Source organism: Oenanthe melanoleuca, chromosome 1, assembly GCF_029582105.1.
Source record: "Oenanthe melanoleuca isolate GR-GAL-2019-014 chromosome 1, OMel1.0, whole genome shotgun sequence".
Classification (NCBI taxonomy): Eukaryota; Metazoa; Chordata; class Aves; order Passeriformes; family Muscicapidae; genus Oenanthe; species Oenanthe melanoleuca.
This window is the reverse complement of record NC_079333.1, coordinates 32748392-32770969: the sequence shown is the minus strand read 5'-3', so window position 1 is coordinate 32770969 and position 22578 is coordinate 32748392. Positions and strand designations below refer to the sequence as shown.

Below are 22578 nucleotides of genomic sequence, written 5' to 3'. Positions count from 1 at the left end.
CTCCTCTTAGTCAATAATTAGTTTGCAAAATCAAGCAGCTCATGTAGCTGAGCATCAAGTCATTTCTATTTGAAAGTGCCTCATTTTATGTAATTATTATGTATAATTTAAAGCAAAAAATATATTAAAATATATAAGTGTCTCAGGAAACTCTGAACTTCTCCTTCAAAATGTTCAGTAACCCTTAACTATATTCCTCCTGCCCTACTTTTTCCATAGGCAAACTTTATTGCAGTACTTATGAACCACAACCATCAGCTCTTTATTGCTAGCTCAAGAGAGAAACCCATTTCCCACTATGGCTATGTGTTCAAAGGTACAGAGGGCATTCATGGTGCCCTTTAGCTCCAGATGAATTGTGAGTAATTTGGAGTGGTGAACACCAGACCCCATTGCTGCACTACCAGAGAATGTTCTTGAGATGACAGGAGCAAGACAAGAAGATGGGGCTGGAGCTAGGTAATACTTTAAGGTCCCCTCCAACAGAAACCATCCTATAATTCTATGACAGCAGGCACTGTGAGCCATCCAGTCCAGTGCCCAGCTGCTGGCAGCAGCTAAAAGAAGATATTTTTGCAAAATGTGGGGGAAAAAAGGGCACTGATTCAAAGTGGTGTAGAGATTGAGGATCTTAACTTCAACAGAACTTTCTTTCAGTGTATAAAACTTCTTAAAATCAAACCAAGATAACTTAATTTTTTAAAAATAGCCACTTTAAGCATTGTTTTCTTAACTTAAACTGTCTCAGGGAATCTCCCACTAGCAACCCATCTCTGTCACAGTGTACAGGGAGCTTGTGGGCAGAACAGTGGCAGAAAGTGAGACATACTCTCAAAAATATTTGTTTGTAAACCTGATCTTGATGCTTTTCAAAAACTACCTCAGCATTTCCCTGCCAGCTGTTGGCCAGTACCAGTGGGTGACAGCTGGCAAGTGAACTCACTCCAGACAAGAGAAAATGGTAACACTAGTTTGCATTCCCTAACCAGTGACCAAGTAACTCCTGTGTGATCGAGGGCATGGGCCCAAAACTTCAGAAGATTCATAATAGAATTTTTTACCATTTACAATCTAGTCAGACCTCAGCAGCCTCCTCTACAACCTGCCTCCTCAGGACCCTTGCCCAGACCACTGCCTTCTCATCCTACCCCTAAGTTGCTGTCTCTGCATCATCTTTTTTCATGTCTTTTTCCACCTGCCCCACCTAAACCTTCCTGTTGCTGCCTCCTACCTCTCCTTAGGCTTCTGCCATGCTCTGTCTCCTGTAATATCAATTTCTGCAGCACCCACGCTGAGTTCAAGATAATAAATTCAGGATCATTTACAAAGTTAGAGTCTACTCTTCTCTGGAATCAGAGTTCCTCTCAATGCTTCTCAGTGGTGAGGAACAAGTAGTTCTGAAGAGTAAGGTCAACTTAGTACATTTTTTAATACTGGGAGGAGTTCCTGACAAGGTTCCTATGTCCTCATAAAGTGCTACTTGCTACACAGAAGGTCTCAGACTGGTGGCCTGTGAGCAAAATGTGTATTTCTTCTTTGCCCAGTCATTGATGATTGGTGAGAACAGCTTGAGAGCTGTCACTTCCTCAGCCAGAAATGTTAAAGTGCAAGGGGTCAGTGAATGCCTGACAGAAATAAAAAGATACAGCCAGGTAAGTTTGCTTGGGCTCACACCCCATGTCCAGCCTGCATAAATGTAATGCCAGAGACGAAAACTCCCCCTGCCTCGAGCATTGTGCACTAATGCACAAATCCTCTGAGTGATCACACTCAGAGCCTCTTGCCAATGGCAATGCTGCATCTCTTCTGCAGCTCCTTCTATTACTGAGCACTTTTATTTAAACACCACAGCAGCTTAACAAGAATTATATGTGGCAGTAGGTTTCTCAGAGCCACTGTCAATGTTATGCATAGCAAGTGGCAGCAATGTTCCAGCTGACTTACCCTGCTGATTGTCCATGAATAGGCAGCAAACTCTTACAGAGGGTTCTGGAACCCTACACAATACACCAGTCTCTACAGATGGATCACAGAACTCAGCACAACCATGGATATATTGTATTTTTGCATCTCTCCAGTTCTGGCCCCCAAAAAGTCAGAAATTAAATATGTCAGTGAAGTCAGAGGTAAGGTACACATCAGCAAGCAGCATGAATGGATCCACAGAATGAAGAGCTGCTAAGAAGGGCTCAATCACAGCATCACACCTGTGTTTTGGATTTTCTTTTGGAATAGTGTTAATCTGCTTTTATAAGCATTTTATTTGCAAGATACTTGGCATGTTTCTGGAATGAATCCTTCTGCTTAGTTTTATCAAAAAGGCATCTTGTTTCCACTCCACAAGCCTACCCTGTAATGCAAAAAATCAGGATACATGGGCAGGGTTGGGAGATTGTCAAAAAATAATTTGGAATTTGAATGAGTGTTCTATCTAGTTGCATCCATTGCACTTGTGTTAATGTGGGTACATCAAGAAGCTAAAGCATGCAAGGCCCTGAGCAGGTCTGCTGTCTATCATACCTAGCTGGAGTACTTTCCTGTCATCTCAAACTGCTGCTCCTTACAACAGCCAGGTCTAGATTATGACAATAGAGAGAATATTCTCAATTAATAACTGACATACCAGAGTTTGCTCAAAAAACTAATAATACCAGTACAGAAAACTACCCGTTTTTTAATAGTTTGATAATGATAAAAATAATAAACACAAAGTCAAGATCATCAGTAATATCACTTAGTGTTTGTTTCAATAATAAAATCTTCTGCATTCCAATAATTTTTCAAAACACAGGAGATTTGGCAGTTGAAGAAACAAGTGGGCTTACTTGCATCCTCAGCTTGGATAGTGGAATATGTCACTATTTGGATGTTTCAGCTAAAACTGAGAAATAGTAGGTAAAAACCCTACCAAAACCAGCTATTTTTCTGGAGGACTGGTTGTGATAAGTGTGCTAGGAGGAAAGGAAGGAGACGGGGAAGAGAGGTAAGTATATCTTATCCCTTTAAAAAGAAATTAAATTATGCTAGGACAGATATAAAAATAAACCTAAATCAAAAGGAAAGTAGGATTAATCAAAATAGCTGGTCAAGGTCAACAAACAGAAAAGTCACTGGAATCTCCTCCATATCTATTTTCAATATATAGAAGCAAAGGAGGTAAGGCAGAATAACACTTCCATCTGAGAGTCAGAACTGTGGCTGAAATATAAATTAAGAAACATGTCAGTCAACCTGAAATCCCTTCCCAGCACTCTTAATAAGAGCAAAATGAACAGGATATTAAGAGCCAGGAGATAACTCTTCTGCAATACTGAACAAACAATTCAGCAAAGTGAGTAAGCACATACTGACATTTTAGCATGCACTTAAGTTTCAGCATCCTCAGTGAGAATCTGATATCTGCCCTCCTCCCAGTGGAGATCCATGAGCATGGGTCTGTCTTACACACAACCCTTCCTCCAATCTGTGGGTGTAAATCTGTCCAGTAGCTGTGGAGCTTCTCAGGGGACAGACAGTCATGTGCCAGCCCTGCAGGATTATGAACAAGACAGTTCTGCACAGCACCTCCTGGCACCTGAGGGCCATGTTTTACAACCTGCTTATCCTCTTTCTGCTTCAGCTCTGTTGGGATGGGAACATGGGTACTTCCCTACTAGAAAATGAAAAGTGTGTTCAAATGTGTTAAAGTGCAACCATGACAATTCAGGTAGACACTGACCTGTCTGTTAAATTAAACTGATGAGAATTTTTCGCAGTTTCAGAGTCAAGGATCACAAGACTGGACATCATTGAAAGGAAAGGTCCAAGCCAAGGACAACTATCAAAATCCAGGATATCAAGCAAAGCTTCCCACAGGCACAGTGAGAGCTCCTCTGCTGACCTTCTCTGCAACATATGGTGTGGTAAGATGTACACCCTCTTCCTGCCCCACCACCCTGGCACCACCTGCTAGGAATGAGAAGACAGTAAAACTACTGCATGAAGAACCAATAAAAATGGGTGTGATGCTTCTGATGTGGCAAATTTCTCTCACTCACTTCTCTGACCCTAGGAAAAAGTCTGTATATAATACAAAATTAAAAACTGCAAATCAAGGGTGTAAGCAATACTGCAACTTGCCCAGTCCTTTTGAAAGGAGTAAGTTAATAACATTTTAGCACTTGGAAGTATTTGCCTCCACTTTGAATTCCTCTGTTGTCTATTTCACTATCTAGATTTTATATTCTGAGGACCTATTTTCTTCTCTGTCACCCAGAATATAAAGTGTCATTTCAGGATATTGCACTCCTTCCTGAGTTCAAGAACCACATGATTCTAGAAGTCATAATATTATGAGCATGCTTAGATCCATGACTTCATGCCACATGACTAAAACATCTCCTAAAAAGAAACAGTCTTGTTATTCACACTTCTTTGGTTGTTAACAATGGATCTGCACCTATAAATCTGGAAATGTAAACCTGCATGTCCAGAGCAAAAAGTCACTAATTCATAAACGAGCTACAGAACAAATAAAAATGAGTAAAAGGTATTTGAAGTGAGGTGGTTTCTGTACATTTACCAGTGTAACTCATCCATGCTTGGTGGTGGTATCAAAGGGTACTAATTTGACACGTGTTGAACCAGCCCAAGATAAATAAGTTCAGTTGTGCTCTCTCACATCTCTGAAAATAATCACTATCCCACACATCCACTTTTCATTTGAGAAGTTGGTAGTTCATACACCACCACAAGAAGATAAAACATTGACAGTGACTAATGTAATGAGCCTGAAGCACTAAAGAAAGATGAGGAAAAAAAAGTTTAAAATTTATGGTTTTTATTCTCTTGCTTCCTCCCAACAGGATCTGAAAATCTTTAAAGAACTTAAGTGCATCAAAGTATATCCTTTGAAAATCATGCTTACAGGCAGGAATACAAATTGGATACTAGTCCCTAGGCCACTGGCCTACCTTTGTAGAAGGGTGGCTTGCATTTAATTTCCCCTGACTAACAACTCCCCTAATTCAACATTTGAAAACAACAGGACTTAAGGTTTGAAAGTTAAAGTTAAAAAAAAAATCTTATAAAAGAATTCAAATTTAAAAAAGTTTCTGATCTGACACACTCTTAATGCTATTTATATCACTAGTGGCATCATGACACAGCAATTAAATTATAACCCTTTCACTAATAGAACATATTTTTGCCTATTTAAAGCAGAAGGAAAGAAACAAGAAACTTTAGTTCAAGAAAGCCTCAAGTAACTAGACATATAGGCAGGCCATAATTAGAGGAAAAGCAGAAGGTACACAAATAATTTGTGTTTGACTATAACCAAGTTTGAGTTAGGGTATTATATGAAGCAATACACAAGCTGTCATTAACTTCTAACTGATATACATTTAGGCAACATTGGGTCATATACAACCTATTCCATAAAGTCTTTTCATTTTATTTAGGCTACTCTGTCACCCAGGAACTCACAAAGCATACCATGTTCCCTAGTTTGTGGACTGCATAACTAAAATTTTATTTTTGCAGCTTAGCTATTTTTAAGGATTAGTAAAGTTCAAGTATGAAGTTAATGATTTAAAGTAATTACTGACATTATTTTTTTTTTTATAACTGCTTATTTCCTACTCTATTTAGACATAGAGGAACAGTTTTAATCTCATCCAACATTTAAGGAGAGCAAGGAAAAGGAATGGGACACAATATGTAACCCCCTTGTTAAATCATTATGATTGACCCAGTGATCCAAGAACCAAACTTTTTCCCCCAAAGACAGTAAGTTTTAAAAACATGCCATCAGTTCAGAATTATTTCAGCAAAATAAACATCAGTTATACTCAAACATCAAGCCAGGATGTACGTGGGGGAAAATATAGTCCAATCCAACACCATTGTTAAAAAATTGGGATGGGGTAGCATTACACAGCCAGGAAAAAAAACTTCTCTGGCTAACTGCGCCACCTTATGATTTAAATTTAAATGGAAAATCAAATGATTGTCCAGTCCATAGAGGAAAACACTTACTTAAAGATATTTCTTTAAACCTAAAAATGGGATCGGGAGCTTACTTTATTCTTTCTTACAGAGAAGTGCAGGGTTGTATCTCTCAGTATTGCTCTTCTGGTTAAAAACCATGTCAGCAATATAAATGGAAAAAAATACATTCAGTCTTGCTGGATTGTGTTTTTGTAATAACAGTATACACATCCAAATCAATAAAGCCAGGCAAATAGCAGAGCAGTGGTTTAGCAATCTTAGCACTGTTAGCTAAGTATACAATCAACTCTAAAACAAATGCTTCATAATCCGTAATTCTCCCATGTAAATCTCTACTCATATAACCCTGGGAAATAAGAAAGCTTCACTTCTGATTTTTTTTTTTCCTCCAAGGTTTAAAACATGCCGGCTGTAAGCCCTAATTTATAGCCAACAGATCGCAATTTGCACTGAAATCTCTAGCCAGACACGAAATGAAACAGCACAGATATTCAAAGGAGTTACAGCATGCATTTAAATACATTAACCACATCCTACCTTGCATCCAAACATCAACGATAAAGTGTTGTTGGTGCATGCAACTTTGCAGTGGCAAATCATTGGTGTAAAGCAGTCAGGATTTTTAACAATAGGGCACATTCCTTTAGTGCTGCAGTAGTGGCAGCCTACTGAAGGCTGAAAACAAGTAGCTAACACAGCACATGGAGTGGCAACATATGCTGCTCAACAGCTAGCTTTCCTCTTGCTGGTCAGAAGCAGCCTGCTTGAATCTCTACCTGGGTCCCATTCAGCCATCCCCTTCTTTGTTGGTGAATCAACGATGCAACAATGATCACGGATCTCAGGATTTCCCTTCCTCTGGGAAATTAGTTTTTACATCGGGGGAAAAAAAAAAAAAAAAAAAAAAAAAAGGGGGGGGGAGAAAAAAAAAAAAGAGAGAGAAATGGAAATGAGGGGGACTAGCAGGTGTGGCAGTATTAGCATGTAAAAGGATGTAAACGCCTACTCATAACAATCACATAAGATTGTCATGCTAGCTGAAGTGGGCTGAAATTATTCCATCGGAAGAAAAATACTGCAGCTCCTGATTTGGTAAAAAGCCAGTGAGTTGCTGCAATACATAGTCATAGTGTGGAGAGAAGAGGAAAAAAAAAATGACTTATCTAAGAAGCCAGGATCCTCAGCCTTTATCAATATGCATTCCAGTAAGGATTCCCTTCCCAGCGCCTCCCCGTGAAAAAGAATCAAATCAGTCGCAACTCCGGAGAAGCGATGACCTTTGCTTTCCCCAAATAGATGAATCTCAGCAGGAAACAAACTGTACTCAGAGCTGAAAATCACAGATGCTGGGAGTTTGTAATAAGAGAAATACAAGCAACATTTATCCAATCCTGGCTTGCCACATGGGAGCTTTCTCCAGGCACAAATTTACAAATAGACAGGTTGAAGGATTGCAGGAGACACTGAATAAAGATATGAAGTTACATGGAAAATGCAGCAGCATGAAGCTAAAAAGTCAAGCCTCTTTAAACTCTGCTTTGGAGGCAATGTAACTACTGACCCAGCTAGTACTACTATCCTGCAACCTGCAAACGTCTTGCTGTAAACCAGAAAAGCAATAATTAAAGAAGTTTGGGAGCGTAATGCTGGTTTGGATTCTGTTACAGCTGTCGCTGCTCCTTCAGTTAAAGCAACACCAGCTGAAAACGCATAATAAAGCACTTGGATGAGCAAATCACTAGCTGTGCTTTTTAAGAGGATTATTTATATCAAAAGTTGGATTAATGTATCCTCCAGGTTTAGGTTTGGTCATAGAAGACACAAATGCAAAATGAAAAGACCATGATATGGAAAGTAAAGTGATGTCCTTAACGATTTCACAGCTGATAGCAAAGTAAACCAAGCAGTTGTTTCACAGAGCCCTGACCCTGCTTTTCTGACTCACTGAGCTCTGCCCATCAAATTAGAAACTCTTCCTAAAGAAATGAGAGCAGCTTGTCTCCCTGGCAATCGCAAGTCAGTTCTTAAGTCACAACTGAAACAGTTTTCTGTGATAAGCCCCAAGTAGAAATTTGTTATACAACAGAACAGAGAAAATGGCAAATGGAGGTCCCAGTGTGAAGCCAGATCAAGCAGCACAGAGGATGAATAGAACAGGATTTTTTTTTAAAGCTGCCTCTGATTGCAGACCCTAACTTAGGCAATCTCTTCTACTAGGATTTTGTGTTTATATAAGTATAGATACATGCATGTGTGTGTGTTGCATGTATGCATATATCTATACTTCAAGTAGAATTTCTTCAGTATAATTTACCCTGGCTCTTTTTTGGCTTGGAACTCTGCAAAGCAAATCTCTTAAACATCTTTGTTACTACACATGCACAATACAGTAACTTTATCCAATTTTAGTGTGCAGTTACATTTCAGCTTGGAATAATGCTTTCTGATTATTGTTTCTCACTCTGTTTTTGAACTTAGCACTCACAAGAGCCCAAGCTCAGTAAAATCACAACAGTTTCTAGATGGAAGTGGCAGATAGAGCTGCTCCACAGTCAGAGTTACCAGCTACTCAGTTCCACCCAGTTCCATTTCTGAAGATTTCTTTTTTCAAATAACAAGCTCTTGCAGACCATTGTCCTCAATTCACTCAGCTCACACTTTTCTCCCAGCCAGCCTGGACATGAGCCCACGTGCCATGGGAGTTCACTGCATGGATGCCCTTCAGTCAGCTGTTCAATAACCCAAGTTTGTGTGATCCATGAGTCCAAGTGACACTGCAGCAGCACCTCTCCAGAGCAGTGACTGAGCCTGTTTAGAAAAGTACTGTGGTGACAAACAGCAGCTGTAACACTGCTGAATCTTTGATCTGTTTATTCCTAGCTTGCCTGTCTTGTTATTAAGCTATATATTATACAGATTTTTCTTTCAAGCACTGTCTCTCGCATAACCAGCACTGGTGTAAATATAGAAAAGCGTAGTTTCCATGACAATACATTCCATAGTTACAGCCAGCAGCCACTATCATTAAAACATGAATCACAGTGCTACCTTAAGGTGTGAGCACACTTCATCACTGGCCTTAGAAGCATTAATTTGGGATGGGGGTGGTATGGCAATATTTTTAGGAGACACTACTATAAAACGCCAGAAAACTGTGCTATTAAACTATTTTGGCCCTTCTAATAGCCACCCATCTTAGATATTTCAGTGATCAGTAACACCCAATCTGTGCCATCATTAGCATTTCTAAGAGAAGAATGCATCACATCTGTACTTTTCAATGTTTTAAATGTCCTGATTGAAAACTGAACTCAATCACACATATGATTTCTGATTAATATGCATATGGCCTAATTAAAATCACCTGCATTTATTTCCAAATTCCAATTTCAAAAAAGGGCAAGACAACCAGCCAGTTAGCCTCTTGGACCATTTGGATCTTACTGCATGCAGCTGGCTCATGCTTTCAAAAGGGAGGACATATTATCTGTTCATTAAAATTCCATATCTTCCCTAGCCCCTGCCGCTATTGCAGATTTTCAACCAGAACAGGTTTCACCTGTGATTTCATTTCAATGTTAAGATGCACCAAACAGTAAGCATCCAAGTATTTTGCAAGGCACGAAATTCATCCCTTCACACTTCAGCTAATCATTGCTTTCAAGTGAAAAACAGTTACCTGACACACAGTCATTTGGGAAAATCTCAGAAAAGGAAGATTTATTCCAGTGACAGATTTGAATAATAACTCACGCCACAATTGGCCAAGACATTTATTTCCATTAAATGACAATCACATATAGGAAAATGTCATAAGAAAACATCTGCTCAGAGATCCTTCTCTATCTTTTCTGTTTTTTCACAACAGGACTCATCACACACACAAGTATATTGCCACTTGCCCAGAACGGCATTTAAATCACAGTCGCCCTGCAGGAGCAAGGCTTCTTGGAAAATCTATGTCCACATTTTTGTGCTGATGGCATATGCAGAAGAACACAAATTGTGGGTGTTATTCTATGGAGAGTCCATGGATCAGTTTTTTTGAGCCCTCCAGCCTTCTTTGGGCTGGAGTGCATTGACTCAGCCACTTGCTCACAGCCACAGCCTAAGAACTCTCCTGCTCTACCAGCCCCTCTGGAAGCTGCCAGCCTTCCAGCTCCAGGTTTTCCAAAGATGTCTGTCTGCCTTTTACAGTGCACCATTTCTTGGAAATGGATGAATTAACTTGGAGCAACTGAGCTGCATCTCAGGAAGTATTATGATCATGTTTGCATGGTATTTCCTCACTTAATGTGTATATATCTCCTTCTGTACTGAAGCTACTTCAAATAGCAATGCTTAGCTTTGCACCTGACATATCATGTGAGAAACAAATTAAAATTATAAGTTTAAACTATAATAATAATAAAATAAGTTAAAAAAATAATTTAAAAAATTAAAAAGTAAAGACCTGGAGAGTCACAAAGAACTTTAAGGTATTCACCTTTGACTATCTTAGGATGCTCAATTTTAGGATTTCTTAATTCTCTGATGTTTCTGTTGAGAAGCACTTAAGTTTTGGTACTATGGTATTTCATGCATTTCCCCTTCCCAGATTTCACTACTCAACTTTTTGTTCCATTGTTATACCATTAAAAACTCCTCTAACCCTTATGGCATCCATTAGATATGAGAAGATCATGATGATCTATAAACCCTTGGCCAAGGTATATGATTATTAACTTGCTTCTAATCTTATGTTAGAATTCAAAACCATCTTTGTTGCTGTTCTCTGAAGTCTCTGAATACTAATCAAGCCTCTTAAAAACTAAGCCTGGCTCTGACAGTGATTAAAGAGAAGTTGTCTTCTCAAAGAAGCAGATAAAAGAAAAAGCAAAAAGGCTTGTTGCACCACAGGCAGCACATACAAAGGGAACCAGAGAACATAAAAATAAAACAAACTTGAAAGATTCCCCATCAAAATAGAAATGATTGCACATAACTGTCTCACATGTTCCTTAAGAACTAACAGTCTCACACCTCTAGTCTAAAGCAAAGTTTTTCCAGCTGTTCTGTCTTTGGGGAGACTCCACCTAGGGTATTTCAAGGACCTCAGCTATGTGAACACTTTCTGTGAGCTAGTAATTTTGGGGTATACAATGGGATGTCAAGCCTTCATTTTGATGATTTTTGTCTATTGGCGAGTATCAGAAGCCTGGGTTTAATTTGCCTGAAAATCCATCCCCCCTTTTGAACAGTAATCATTAGAATGGTTTGGGTTGGAAATAACTTTTAAAGGCCATGTAGCTCAACTCTTCTTTAACAAGCAGGGATACTTTCAACTAGATCAAGTTGCTCAAAGCCCTGTCCAGCCTGACCCTAGATGCTTCCAAGGATGAGACATCCACCACCTCTCTGGGCAACCTGTGCCTGTGTTTCATCACCCTTATTGGGAAAAAAAAAAAATTCCTTATATGTAGTCTAAAAATAGTCTCATTTAGTTTCAAACCATTACCTTATTCTATCACAACAGGACCTGCTCCCATATTTCATACAGGCCTCTTTAAGCAGTGAAAAGCAGCATTAAGGTCTCCACAGAGCCTTCTATTCTCCAGGCTGAGCAATCCAAACTCTCAGCCTTTCCTCACAGGAGGGACATACCAATTCTCTGATCACTTTTGCACTTGCTCCAACAGGTCCATGCCTTTGCTTCACTGGGAATCCTGTGCCTGGACATGGTCCCACTTGGGCTGTGAGCATGTATCATTGAAGTCTGCCCAGGAAAGAGCCCACAGTACCAGGTACCAGCTCAAGAGCTGATAATTTTCTAAACCTCATGCCAAACTGTGCTTGAGCTGGTTCCAAGGTTAATACGAGACTGAAATTTCATGCACGCTTTAAGAAAAAGGGGTAAGGCAACTTTTTTTTTTGAATGTCCAAAGCCTCAAGGAGCAGATGAGGTCTGGGCTGGTCCTGCCATGAAGAGGAGAAGAATAGGGCGACTGGGGTGGAGATGGAACAGAGAGCTCCAGGGACAGCTGTGTACAGACAGATTTGCCACATCTGTGAGATGTCAGTGGCACTGCGGGGACCCACCTATTTCACTGCCATGAGCAGCAGCTGCTCCATGTCACACACTGGCATGTGACAACTGATTTCATTTTCACAAATCAGTGTATGGAGACAGGGATGAGCTGCCAGTTGTCTCCTGCCAACAGCAGACCCTGCTGGTTCACTTCACCTAGAGATGACAGCGACATGGAGATAGAAAGTTCTCCTCAAGCACCTTGCAAATGAGCATGGAGGCAGAGAGAAAGGCAGAGGACAGATTGCATACTCTGGAAAAAACTCATGCATCAAGAATTCAGGTGTGGTAAGCAGCTTGGAAAAATATGACTCCATCTCCCCACCTGAAGATGGAATTGATGTCTTCTAATTAAATGTCCATATCCTACATATGACATCCTATAACAGTGATTTTTAAATTAATAGGAATACTCTTACAAAAAGTACTCATGTTTATAAGTGTTTATACATTCTAAAGTGCCACATTCCCCTAGTTATACATTAGCAACTAGTGGAAAACTGTCTGAATTATTTATGAAAATAATTTTGATCTGTTAAATCATTTACAAAGTCACCAACTGCATATAATTTTAACTAACTTCTCCAGCCAGTTATAAATTTAAAATAAAAATATGAGAGAGGGGAGAAAAAATAATAAAATATCAGCCTGGAAAAAAAAAGCAAGCATATTGCTGCCAGTCCTCAGCATATACAAAACAGCTCCACTTATATATGAAGATTCCTATTTATATCGTGTATTAGCATTTTTAAGGTTTTCTGTGACAAATCAAAGAGAAATAAAAGGCTTGATCCTGCTGGCACAGAGTGGAAACAAGCACACAGAATATTCAGATAAATATATGCCTTACTTTAATGTCACTGTGAAGACCCATTGATTTCTTTAAGTGTTTCTAGTGTAATACACATGCATCTAAAAGAGCTTGAAATGATCAGTTTAGCCACCACATGCTAGAGCTCACCAAGAACTAAGAGCTGCAGTATCTACCCAGGCTGCAGAGACAAAAGAAGGGTTAGTCTACATGAAATTTTGTGTTGATACCCAGCTGCTAGGACTAAACTGGGCAGCTCTGCTTGTCAATGTGCACTCAAGTTATTGCACCACACACATCTTTGCTTTATGCATTGAGTGGAGGCCTCAGGCTGGCCACAGTTCTCTCCCTGTGGTCACCAGTTCTGCATGCACATCCTTGTGTGAGCAAGACTCCCTCAGTAAGAAGCAGCAGCAATTGGTAGGAATTTTCCATTTGTTTTCCTGCCTCCCCCTGAATCCATTTACTTCTGTAACACCCATTGATGGGAAGTTTTTCTGGCCTTCCAATTCCATGTTTTTTGTTTATTCTGAATCTCAGCCCTGATATTTTTATCAGCTTTCTCAAAGTTCAGCAATGGAAAGAACAAGGAACAGTTAACTTCTATTCATCCTCTCCATGTCAGTCATGACTTCGTAAACCAGTCAGAGACCAGGAGCTGTGCATCCTCACTAACTGGTCTCTCTTCCATTATGAAAAGTTGTCACTTAATAGATCTCAATCATCCTTATAAAAACAGCATCTATATGTTTGAGGATGATCATTGATTATCCCAGCTTGTTCTGCCTAATTGTTTCAAACTTCACCATAGTTCAGACACTAGAACACCCTTAATGGCCTCGGTGTTTTCCTCTAAAATCTCCCCATCCCTCTCAAAGTGTGTACCCAAATGGTCACACTGCCCTGCAGAATAATTCCACCCATCTCTCACTTACAGTAATTCTCTAAATATAGTCCAAGTTTTATACATTAGCTTTGCAACAGCCTTTCATTTTTCACTGAGACTCCCTCTGGGATTCATTTCTACACCATTCCACCTTTCCCTGCTTCCTGACTAATCAATACACATTTGGTATTCATGCAATTGGATACTCCTTTCTACATGCAACACTTAATATTTGTACTACATGTTATTGCTTTCAGGCCATTTATTTATGTTGAGCTTTACACATGCCATTCCTCTGACAGTTTGTGGTTTGCTCAGGGTATGGACTTCAATAAAAAAGAACTTGGAAGCAATTCTTCCTGGGATTTAGACTAGCTGGAGCACAGAGTGTTACATCTCCAAAAAGAGTTTCAAAGGGGAAATCCACTTTCAAGAAATGTATGCCTGGTTTCTGAGGAGATACATACACAATTTGACCTCAGTGCCTTTGGATCACACAGATTTAAAATGCTGGTGATCATTAATGGCCCACATAGATGGGAAGTTGATAGTGACTATACCCAGCTGATGGCAAGTAAAGAATCTATCTTCTAATAGTCATGTGTGAAATCTTTTCATGATCTAAATAAAAGTTAGGAGACACAAAAAACAAAACAAAAAAAAACCACACAAAATCTAAACTAAATTAATAAACCCCAAAAAATCCCCCACCACTAAAATTAACCCCACCAGTAAAAAAACAGTACTATTACCTTGACCATTTCCTGGAAATATTTGTAAGGCCCTGGATTAATTTTCAAATGTGGTTCCCATAACTGGTTTTTAGTGGAAAACCAGTGCATCTACAACCATCTCTTGAACTGAGACTCAGACTGCTGCTGGCAGCCTCAGAAAGGAACCACCAGAATCCAGCCTTTATTTCTTGTGTCATATGGTACTACTATTTAGAGAGAAATAATAAGCATAAAGGAAAAGTGCTTGATGAAAGCAGAAGTAAAAATAAAACCGATGATATATCAGAATTCATGAGAAGGTCAGGCTACTTGACACTTTGGAGAAGTGAATTTTCCACATTAGTAGCATTTTAAAAGAAAATCTATTATCCTGATTCTAAAGTACTGTTCAACTGAGCTATAATTACAGGCATAAATATATAAATAAGTAGCCCAGGCCTAAATCTATGTTGTAAAGTCTTACATTACTTGCTCCTTATTATTGTGTTCAAGATTTTCTCTGGCTAAGGGTGCAGGCACCCTGGCTGGGTGAAGCAGACACACATTTCATGCTAGAGTTGAGCCCAGGCTGTCACCACATGTGCTAGAAGCAGGAGAACACCTTCAGGTTTCTCTGTGAAATTTTTCTCAGAAATTCTCCCTGACATATAGAGAGAGAAGTTCTGATTACCAGATGTTTGAATTTTTTTTCATTTTTTTCTATATATAAATATATCCATCTTTCCAGTTACCATTAAAAGTGAGCATTTTCTCAGCAGTCATGAAGACTGTCAGTGATTTCCTTCAGATTCTTGTAACAGGAAATTCTGTTCTCATTTCTGGCAAATGCCACTATCCTCACAGCTTTTAGCATTTAATGGTTTTTCAGCTATGAAATTCTCATTCCATGAAAAAAAACCACCAACCCAAACCCAAGAAAAACTCACAAATAAGAAATTGTGCAATTGTGGTCACAGCTGAATTCTATATCGAGTTTTTCATCAAAATTGTAGCAAAAACATCTGGATGACAATATCTAATTTGGCTCTGTTTGCTGGCATTTCTAACCTCACCATGCTAAGGACAGACTATGGACCTTGCCTCTGGACACAATGGACACACAGGATCCCCTTAGGTGTAAAAAGGGGAACAGAGATTACAGATCCCTCTATTAAATATATCCATCCCACATCTGGGAAACAACCACTGTCAACAAAGAAAAAACCACCAATGCCCACCATTGTCTTCTTGGAGGGAGAGCTGCCCTTGGCTCCAACCCACACAGAGGTACCACTTGGCTAAAGAAAAATGTTTCTGAAATACTTTCTTCTCTCAACAGTTCCTGTGTGTCTTTCTCTGTAACCTGACCAGTTTTTCACAGTAAGAAAAGAAAAGAGTACCCAGGGAAAGCTGGAAGGGTGTTGCTTTGTGTGTGGCATAGTCAGAAGGTTTTCTCTGCCTCCATGGGCTGATGCCCATTGCCATGGCTTTAAATACAAGCTGTAAAGCCTTGTGGCTCACAAAAAAAACAGATGGAGGAGAAGTGAGCTTAATTCTGGGTTGCCTGGGAATCCTATAAGTTCTCTCATTCATGGGAGCTTCTGGACCAGGCATTCTCAGTCACAGAGCTCCCTTGGTGCTCACAGTTCTGGCTTGATCCTCTTTGCTGGGGCATGTCCAGGGAGAAGCACAGGGCTAGTGACAACAATCCTTCCTGGCCAGCACTGACCACTGGCCCTTTCTTGCACCTTTCTCCTTCTAGGATGCCTTTCAAAGCCAGGGCAGGGACTTTTCACCCTGACAGCACTGCCCAAATGCTGTCTGTCCCTGGGGCTAGGGTGTACAAGCAGGGTCTGTCACTGCTGGCCAAAGGGAACAGTTCTGTAAATGGAAGATATTAAGGAAAAGCACATCTCCAACTCTGTGTTGGTTGGGAATGTTTCCTACCTCCAATGCTCTACTATCCTGGGGAAAGGGAATGGAAAGACCTTCCTAAAATGATGTCATACAGAGTCCTCCAAAGTGTCCATGGGAATAATGAGGTGAAGTAAAGACAAACTCAAGAGAGTTGCTGGAGGGCCCAGTGCACAGCCCTCTACTGATGACATTTTTAATGCCTCAAAGATGAGGAGCTTAGTGGAAAATCAATGCGCTTCGGAGGGAAAGGAGCCAACAGAGCTTAAGCTGCTCCCAGTGACTGCAGGCCTGTGAGAGCCTGCAGAGGCTCCTGAGCCAGCCCCAGCTCTGAGGGGACTGAGGACCACGTCCTCACCCAGCACTAGGGCTGCTCAAGGGGCTGCTGCCAGGCACAGCACAGCCCCAGCTCCGTGTCATCCAGAAGCGCCTCCGCAGAGGCGATGCTAACACAAAGGAACAGGCACCAGCTCAGCTTTGGGTGTGGAACAGGAGCCTCCCTGTCCTCCCCACAACTAAATTCACACAGTCAGCCAGGAAAGGAGTGCAAGAGAGCCCAGGCCCAGAGCTGTTTGACTCTTGCCTGGCTGAGAGCTGTTGTGAGTCAGCCAGGGACAGACGGAGAGGACCATAATTCAGGATGGCAGCATCCTTGGTGCTGCACCATCCAGGTGTGGGAATGAGCAGCTTTGGGGCTTACCTGGGGAGAGCTGCCCTCCTGCTTCTGCTCAGTCTGCACTGCAGCTGACTTGTCTGGAGCAAGCTTCCAGGAAAAACAAAAAAAGCAGGCTGGGCAAAGTCTGCTCACAGGCTGTGCTGCAGCAGGAGCATCCATCTTAGATCCAGTGGAGGAGGAGAGCTTGGACAAGCTCCCTTTTTAAAGCAACAGTGCTCCCACTGAGCATGGCAAGGAAGGGCAGTGCTATGCCCCAGCAGTGGTTGTGCTGGATGCCTGCAGAACACTTTATGGGCATTAGCTAATTGATCTTTGTAAACACCCTTTCAGCAATTCAACATCACCTGTCAAGGTTTACAGGTGCAGAAAATAAGCTCAGGTAATATCACCTGCTGCAGAAGAAACCCATGATTTTAGGGTGCCTGGAAGAAAAGTCTTTTGGCCTGATTTTGTTGGTGTATCTACAGGTTTGCCTGACTCTGACAGTGCAAAACAACTGCATTCTGCTTGTAAATAAGGGTGAACATCTGCTTTTAAATGCCAACCTCAGGGGTATTTCAAGTTGGAAATGTTAAAAAGCAGGCACACCAAATTACTAACCCTTAGGATAATGGTAGCTTTTATGACTAAAGCTATCTGAGAAGAAAAGTCTAGAGCCAGGTTTAATCAAATTTTGTCTGTCTGCTTCTTTTTATGCATCTAGACAGGCTATGGCTTCTCCATGGATTTTATGGACCTGCTGGTGGAGACACAGGGTTGGGAAAAGAAAATAAAACCTTTTTGGCCAGGACCACTTAGTCTGCATGACCTGAAGGACAAGATGGGACACCCTGACTGGATCCATCACCACCCTACAAAAACTGTCATTAGGAAAACAGAACAGTTGTCCTGATTTTATCCTTGTGTGGCCTCTGGCCACTCAAACTCTACAGAATGGAGAAAATGAGGAAAGCCAATAGGAAGAAGGGACACGTGTGGGACATGCTACATGGCTGGGAGCTGATATTAACTGAGTGCTACAAGAGGTTGGTTTGATTTGTTCTTTATTTTCTTCAGGGCATGCTTTTGCTCTATGGTAGACCCTTAATAAGCATCAGACTTTTAGCTCTTGGTGTGCTTGACCAAAAAGCTATAAAAGACACCTCAGAGGCTGCCCCTCTGCCAGGCTGTTGATGCTGCAGCAATACTCAACCAAGGCCCAGATTTTTAGTTAGATAGATGCATTCTGGTACCTCGTGGGATTTTCCCTTGTAGGCTGAACAAGTTTGAAATTAAAATTAAAAAACAGGGCAAGTAAGAACACCCACTAGGGCCTACTTGTGATTGTAGTACATAAATAGCTTTAAAAATCTCAGGTTTCTCTCATGTACAGCTCCAAATTGGAGAATTCTCTTTCCTTACTGCTATAAGACAACAGCTGAAGCTCTTGTTGTCCTTCAAATTGTGCTTCAAGGTACATCCATACATTCAGGCAGCCTGTTTTTTCCTCCAAACCTTCCAGATGTGTGAGAGCTACAAGCTGAGCATTCCCCAAAGGGACAGGCCTGAAAGAATTCAAAGTCCTTCGTTAGGCACTCTGTCAATGCTGTAAGCATCCTACTTAATTGATGCACTGTTTTTATTACACGTGCCCTGAGGGAGTGTGCTGACCAAAGCCTCCTGTAAATTGAATATATAAACAAATACATAAGCAAGCATCGTTGCCGTGACCAGCTCGCGGTGCGACAGCGAAGTCCAGGCGGTTTAATGTGGTTTTACACAACAATCCAGCTGTCTGGAATGGCTTCTTTGATCCTCATCAACCCTGGCAGGCTCTTCCAGCTCCTTGCTCTACCTCAGCAAAGACAGAGGATGCCACTCTTGCTTTTCAGGTTTCTAAGGTCACTTTGCTGATTCAATATGTCATTTAAAAAGCTTCCTATAATGTGAAACTGCCAATTTCCTTCCTACATCTGGAAAATGAGTGAAGAATTTTGTCATTTGCTGTTAAAAGGAATGAAGTAGAATCCTTCTCCTATTCTTTCCTTTTCCCCTGCAGTCGACCTGCCCCACTTCACAGCTCTGCAAAGTCACGATCTCTTTTCTTTCTTACTTGTGTATTGCTCAGACCAAAGTACTTTTCAAATATATCTTTTAACAAAACCTTAGAAAATACAGCTGTACCAGTCAGAGTCAGGATTACAGTGCAAATAAAAATAATGGGTGCCAGCTGGAAAGATAAGATGGCACCACAGAAAGTACAGAAAACAATATAACATGGGAGCCATTACCCAGCAAGGGCTGGCCAGCCAAAGTCTTGCACTGCTGCTGGAGCAGGTCTTGCAGCCCGTGCTCATCGCTGGGCTGCCTTGAACAAAGCACTATCAGAGCCCCATCTGGCTTGTACACACCTACAAGAACTGAAGCCACATGCTGGCTGCAGTCAGGCCTTCATGCTCATGAATGTTATGCATGTGAGAGAATTTACAGCTGTGAGTCATCATCTTGCCTACATTCATGTGCTCCTTTCCACTCTGGAAGGAAAGCGCTTTCATTCACGAAAAGAAAAAAAAATATAGGTTTCGAGACAGATCATGATGCAATCACACTCTTTTATAGTGTTCAGCTTCTTGTTATGAAATATGATTCCCCTGAGGCATGACTATAGAGTGTGGAAAAGTGAGTTAAAATGGAAAACAGGTTGTGGCAGCCACGCCTCTATGACTGCCCAAATCACTTCCTCTGACTGCAGACATCCCTCATGGAGCTGCTTAAAATTATCTTAGGACAGTTATCCTAGATTGTCTTCATATTGAAATGCAGTAAGTGTTATTAGGATGATCTTTAGTACAGAGCTTGAAGAGACTGAAAAAATTAAGATGGACTGAACTAGAGACTGAACAGAGCCCACGTGTCCCAGAGCTCTGTGCTCTTTCCCCCCTAACCATGTTGCAAAATTATTTTGGGCAGTGTAGGTGCCATAGTCAGGCTATTTTGTGAGCCAAGCAAAAGCAATCTACCCTATTTCTCCCAAATATGTGAAGCCCCTGCTGTCCTTGGGGCAGACACTGGCCAAATCAAATTGAGGTAAAATCAAAATCAGGAAAGATGTCAGAGAAGGGGTATTTCTGAGGGGACATGTGCAGAATCCTTGAACTAGGATATACTCCTAAAAATTGTTTCAGAATGGGAAAATTAGGTGGGATGCCTACTTCTCTCCCCTGAGAAACTGGAAATGTTTGACCTTAACATATGATTAGTTGTTAAATGACTTTCAAGGAGACTTTCCTAGGATAATCTACTTAGCCTTTAGCACCCATTTATCGCTTCATAGTGGAGATTAGGGTTGATCCTCAAGAATAGCATTACTTAGAGTGTCAACTACATTTTTTTCAGTTAAGTAAATTATTCCTTTATGGGAATAATGAGAAAATTTAATGACCTCTTTTCCTGTATTTAATGTATTGTTATGGAATAGGTGACCATGAAAGTCATTAAAGTAAGGATGGAAATGAAACACTCTATAATTGAGGAAAAAAAAGTCACCAAAAGAACTGATGAACTTGTGCTCATGCAGAAGGTTCTTAACATATTTCTGAATTATGGATATGATGGTTGCCACTTTTTGCTAGCAGGTATTCACCTAAACACTTGTTCTAGGTAGAAATTAAAGACTCCAGATAAATTTTTAAGTAATTAAATCAAGGTGAGACTCAATGTCTGGAAAATGAAAAAAAGATTGTGATTAAATACAATTTTTAGACATGCTCTAGGTGCTTACAAAAAATTTATGTCCAACTGCATCCAACTCGGACCAAGAAATTCAGCATACCTCATAATAAAACCTCTTCAGGGCTCTTCCCCTGCAACTCACACAGGCCACATGCACAGTTCACAGTGCTTGATCTTGGGTTTCCATGACACTAGAATCCGTGTTTCTTCTTCTGTGTGTGTCTGAGGATACTAAACATCCTGGGATTGTGCTGGACAACTGTGTAGTTTCCAGACTGCTCACTTTCTTCTATAGCAATTTTTGTGTCATGGGATATGGCCGAGAATGTTTGTTTGGCTCCAAAAGCCAGTCTGGATTTACATTATGCAACATGTACAGCCAGAGGATTAGGCCCCTCGAATGAGCTGGGAAGCAGAAGATATCCATGGAGATATCCATGACACTCTCTGATTTTTATCAAAATGGGTCCTCATAAGAAGGAATTGCAATCAAGCCTTAGGAGGCAGCTAAGAGGTGGCAACCAGAATCTCCAGGATTAGAGAAAGGTGTTTATCATTAATCATTTGCTCAAAACGACATAGGATGTAATGGCTTTAAACTGAAGGAGCCATAGTTTAGATTAGAAGAGTTTTACAAAGAGAGTGGTGAAACTGGTACAGTTTGTTCAGAGAAATAGTAGATGCCCCATCCCTGGAAACATTCAAGATCAAGTTGGAGAGGGCTCTGAACAACAGGGTCTAGTTGGAGATGTCCCTGAACACTACAGAGGGGTCAGACTAGTTGGCATTTAAAGGTTCCTTCCAACCTATCCTATTCTATATTCTGTGATGCTCTGATTCTCTGACATGACTCTTGTCTTGTTCTGGGACATTCAAACACCAAATGCCCTCTGCAGCAAAGGTTGCTTGACAGAGTACCCTGTTGTGACTGCTTTTGATTTTAAGCCTGAAAACACTCAAGGGTCAGGTTGATTGACAAATTACCTTAATTTAGCAATTGATTTAGCCTCAAATGAATTGTTTCCATATGTTTACTCTTAATCTATGGCAAACTCCTCTTTTACAGGAAATAAAATCAAATTGCCTCACATTTTTCACGGGAAAAAAGCACAGGCACAGTCAATCACATGCTCAATAGACATGTGACATCACTTGACCATGAGTTCACACAGGTAGATGAATGTGCAGGACTGTGGTCTTCAGCTTTTGTTATTATTACCTCTGTTTCAGCATTATTATTTTAAAGATCTTTGTCCTCTCATAAATACCTCCCTCAGGTTATTCCTCCAATTCCTAACATGTAAATTTTCCTGTATTTCTCAAAGGTTAATATCAGTGTACATCCAGCCAATGTTAGACTCTCAATCAAATTTTTCTCTCTGTTTTTCAGTGATGGCTGCAAATTAAATTTGTACTATACTGCACGAGATGAAAATACCACCCCAAAGGCTTACTAATCAAAGTCAGACCACTGCAAATTGTTCTGGAGAGGTGAAAAATATATATTTATCTATATATTAATTAAAATATAAGTAACTCATCTTCAGGTATTATTAAAAATTACAGTGTTTAAAGAAAGCAATTCATTCAGCTGTGAATATAAACACTGTCTTGTTTTGCTCTGGATGATTAACAAAAATAGTGAATTGCTGGAATTCTATTATTTCAATAGGAAACCACTTTTCTGAATAAGATAAACTGCCAGCCAAAACCAATAATTATACCTTTTTTCCCTAAGGATATGCAACAGCAGTGTCTGTTTTAGACTATTGCATTTTCAGCCATAGGAAGGAGCTAAAGTTACATAAA

The 22578-nt window shown here is 40.4% G+C and overlaps 1 protein-coding gene across 6 annotated transcripts in view; it reads right to left on the bottom strand.

The window, feature by feature from the left end:
- DLG2 (discs large MAGUK scaffold protein 2) overlaps window positions 1-22578 on the bottom strand; it is a 963673-nt gene that overhangs the window by 597724 nt on the left and 343371 nt on the right. The window contains exon 1 of one of the 6 annotated variants that reach the window (XM_056503706.1): window positions 6529-6825. The exons of 4 other annotated variants lie outside the window; for them this stretch is intronic. In XM_056503706.1, coding sequence (XP_056359681.1) covers window positions 6529-6630 — 102 coding nt within the window. In that variant the 5' untranslated portion in view covers window positions 6631-6825. Of the gene's footprint in view, window positions 1-6528; window positions 6826-22578 lie in introns of those variants that run through there. One more of the 6 variants, XM_056503665.1, reaches the window with a different exon arrangement.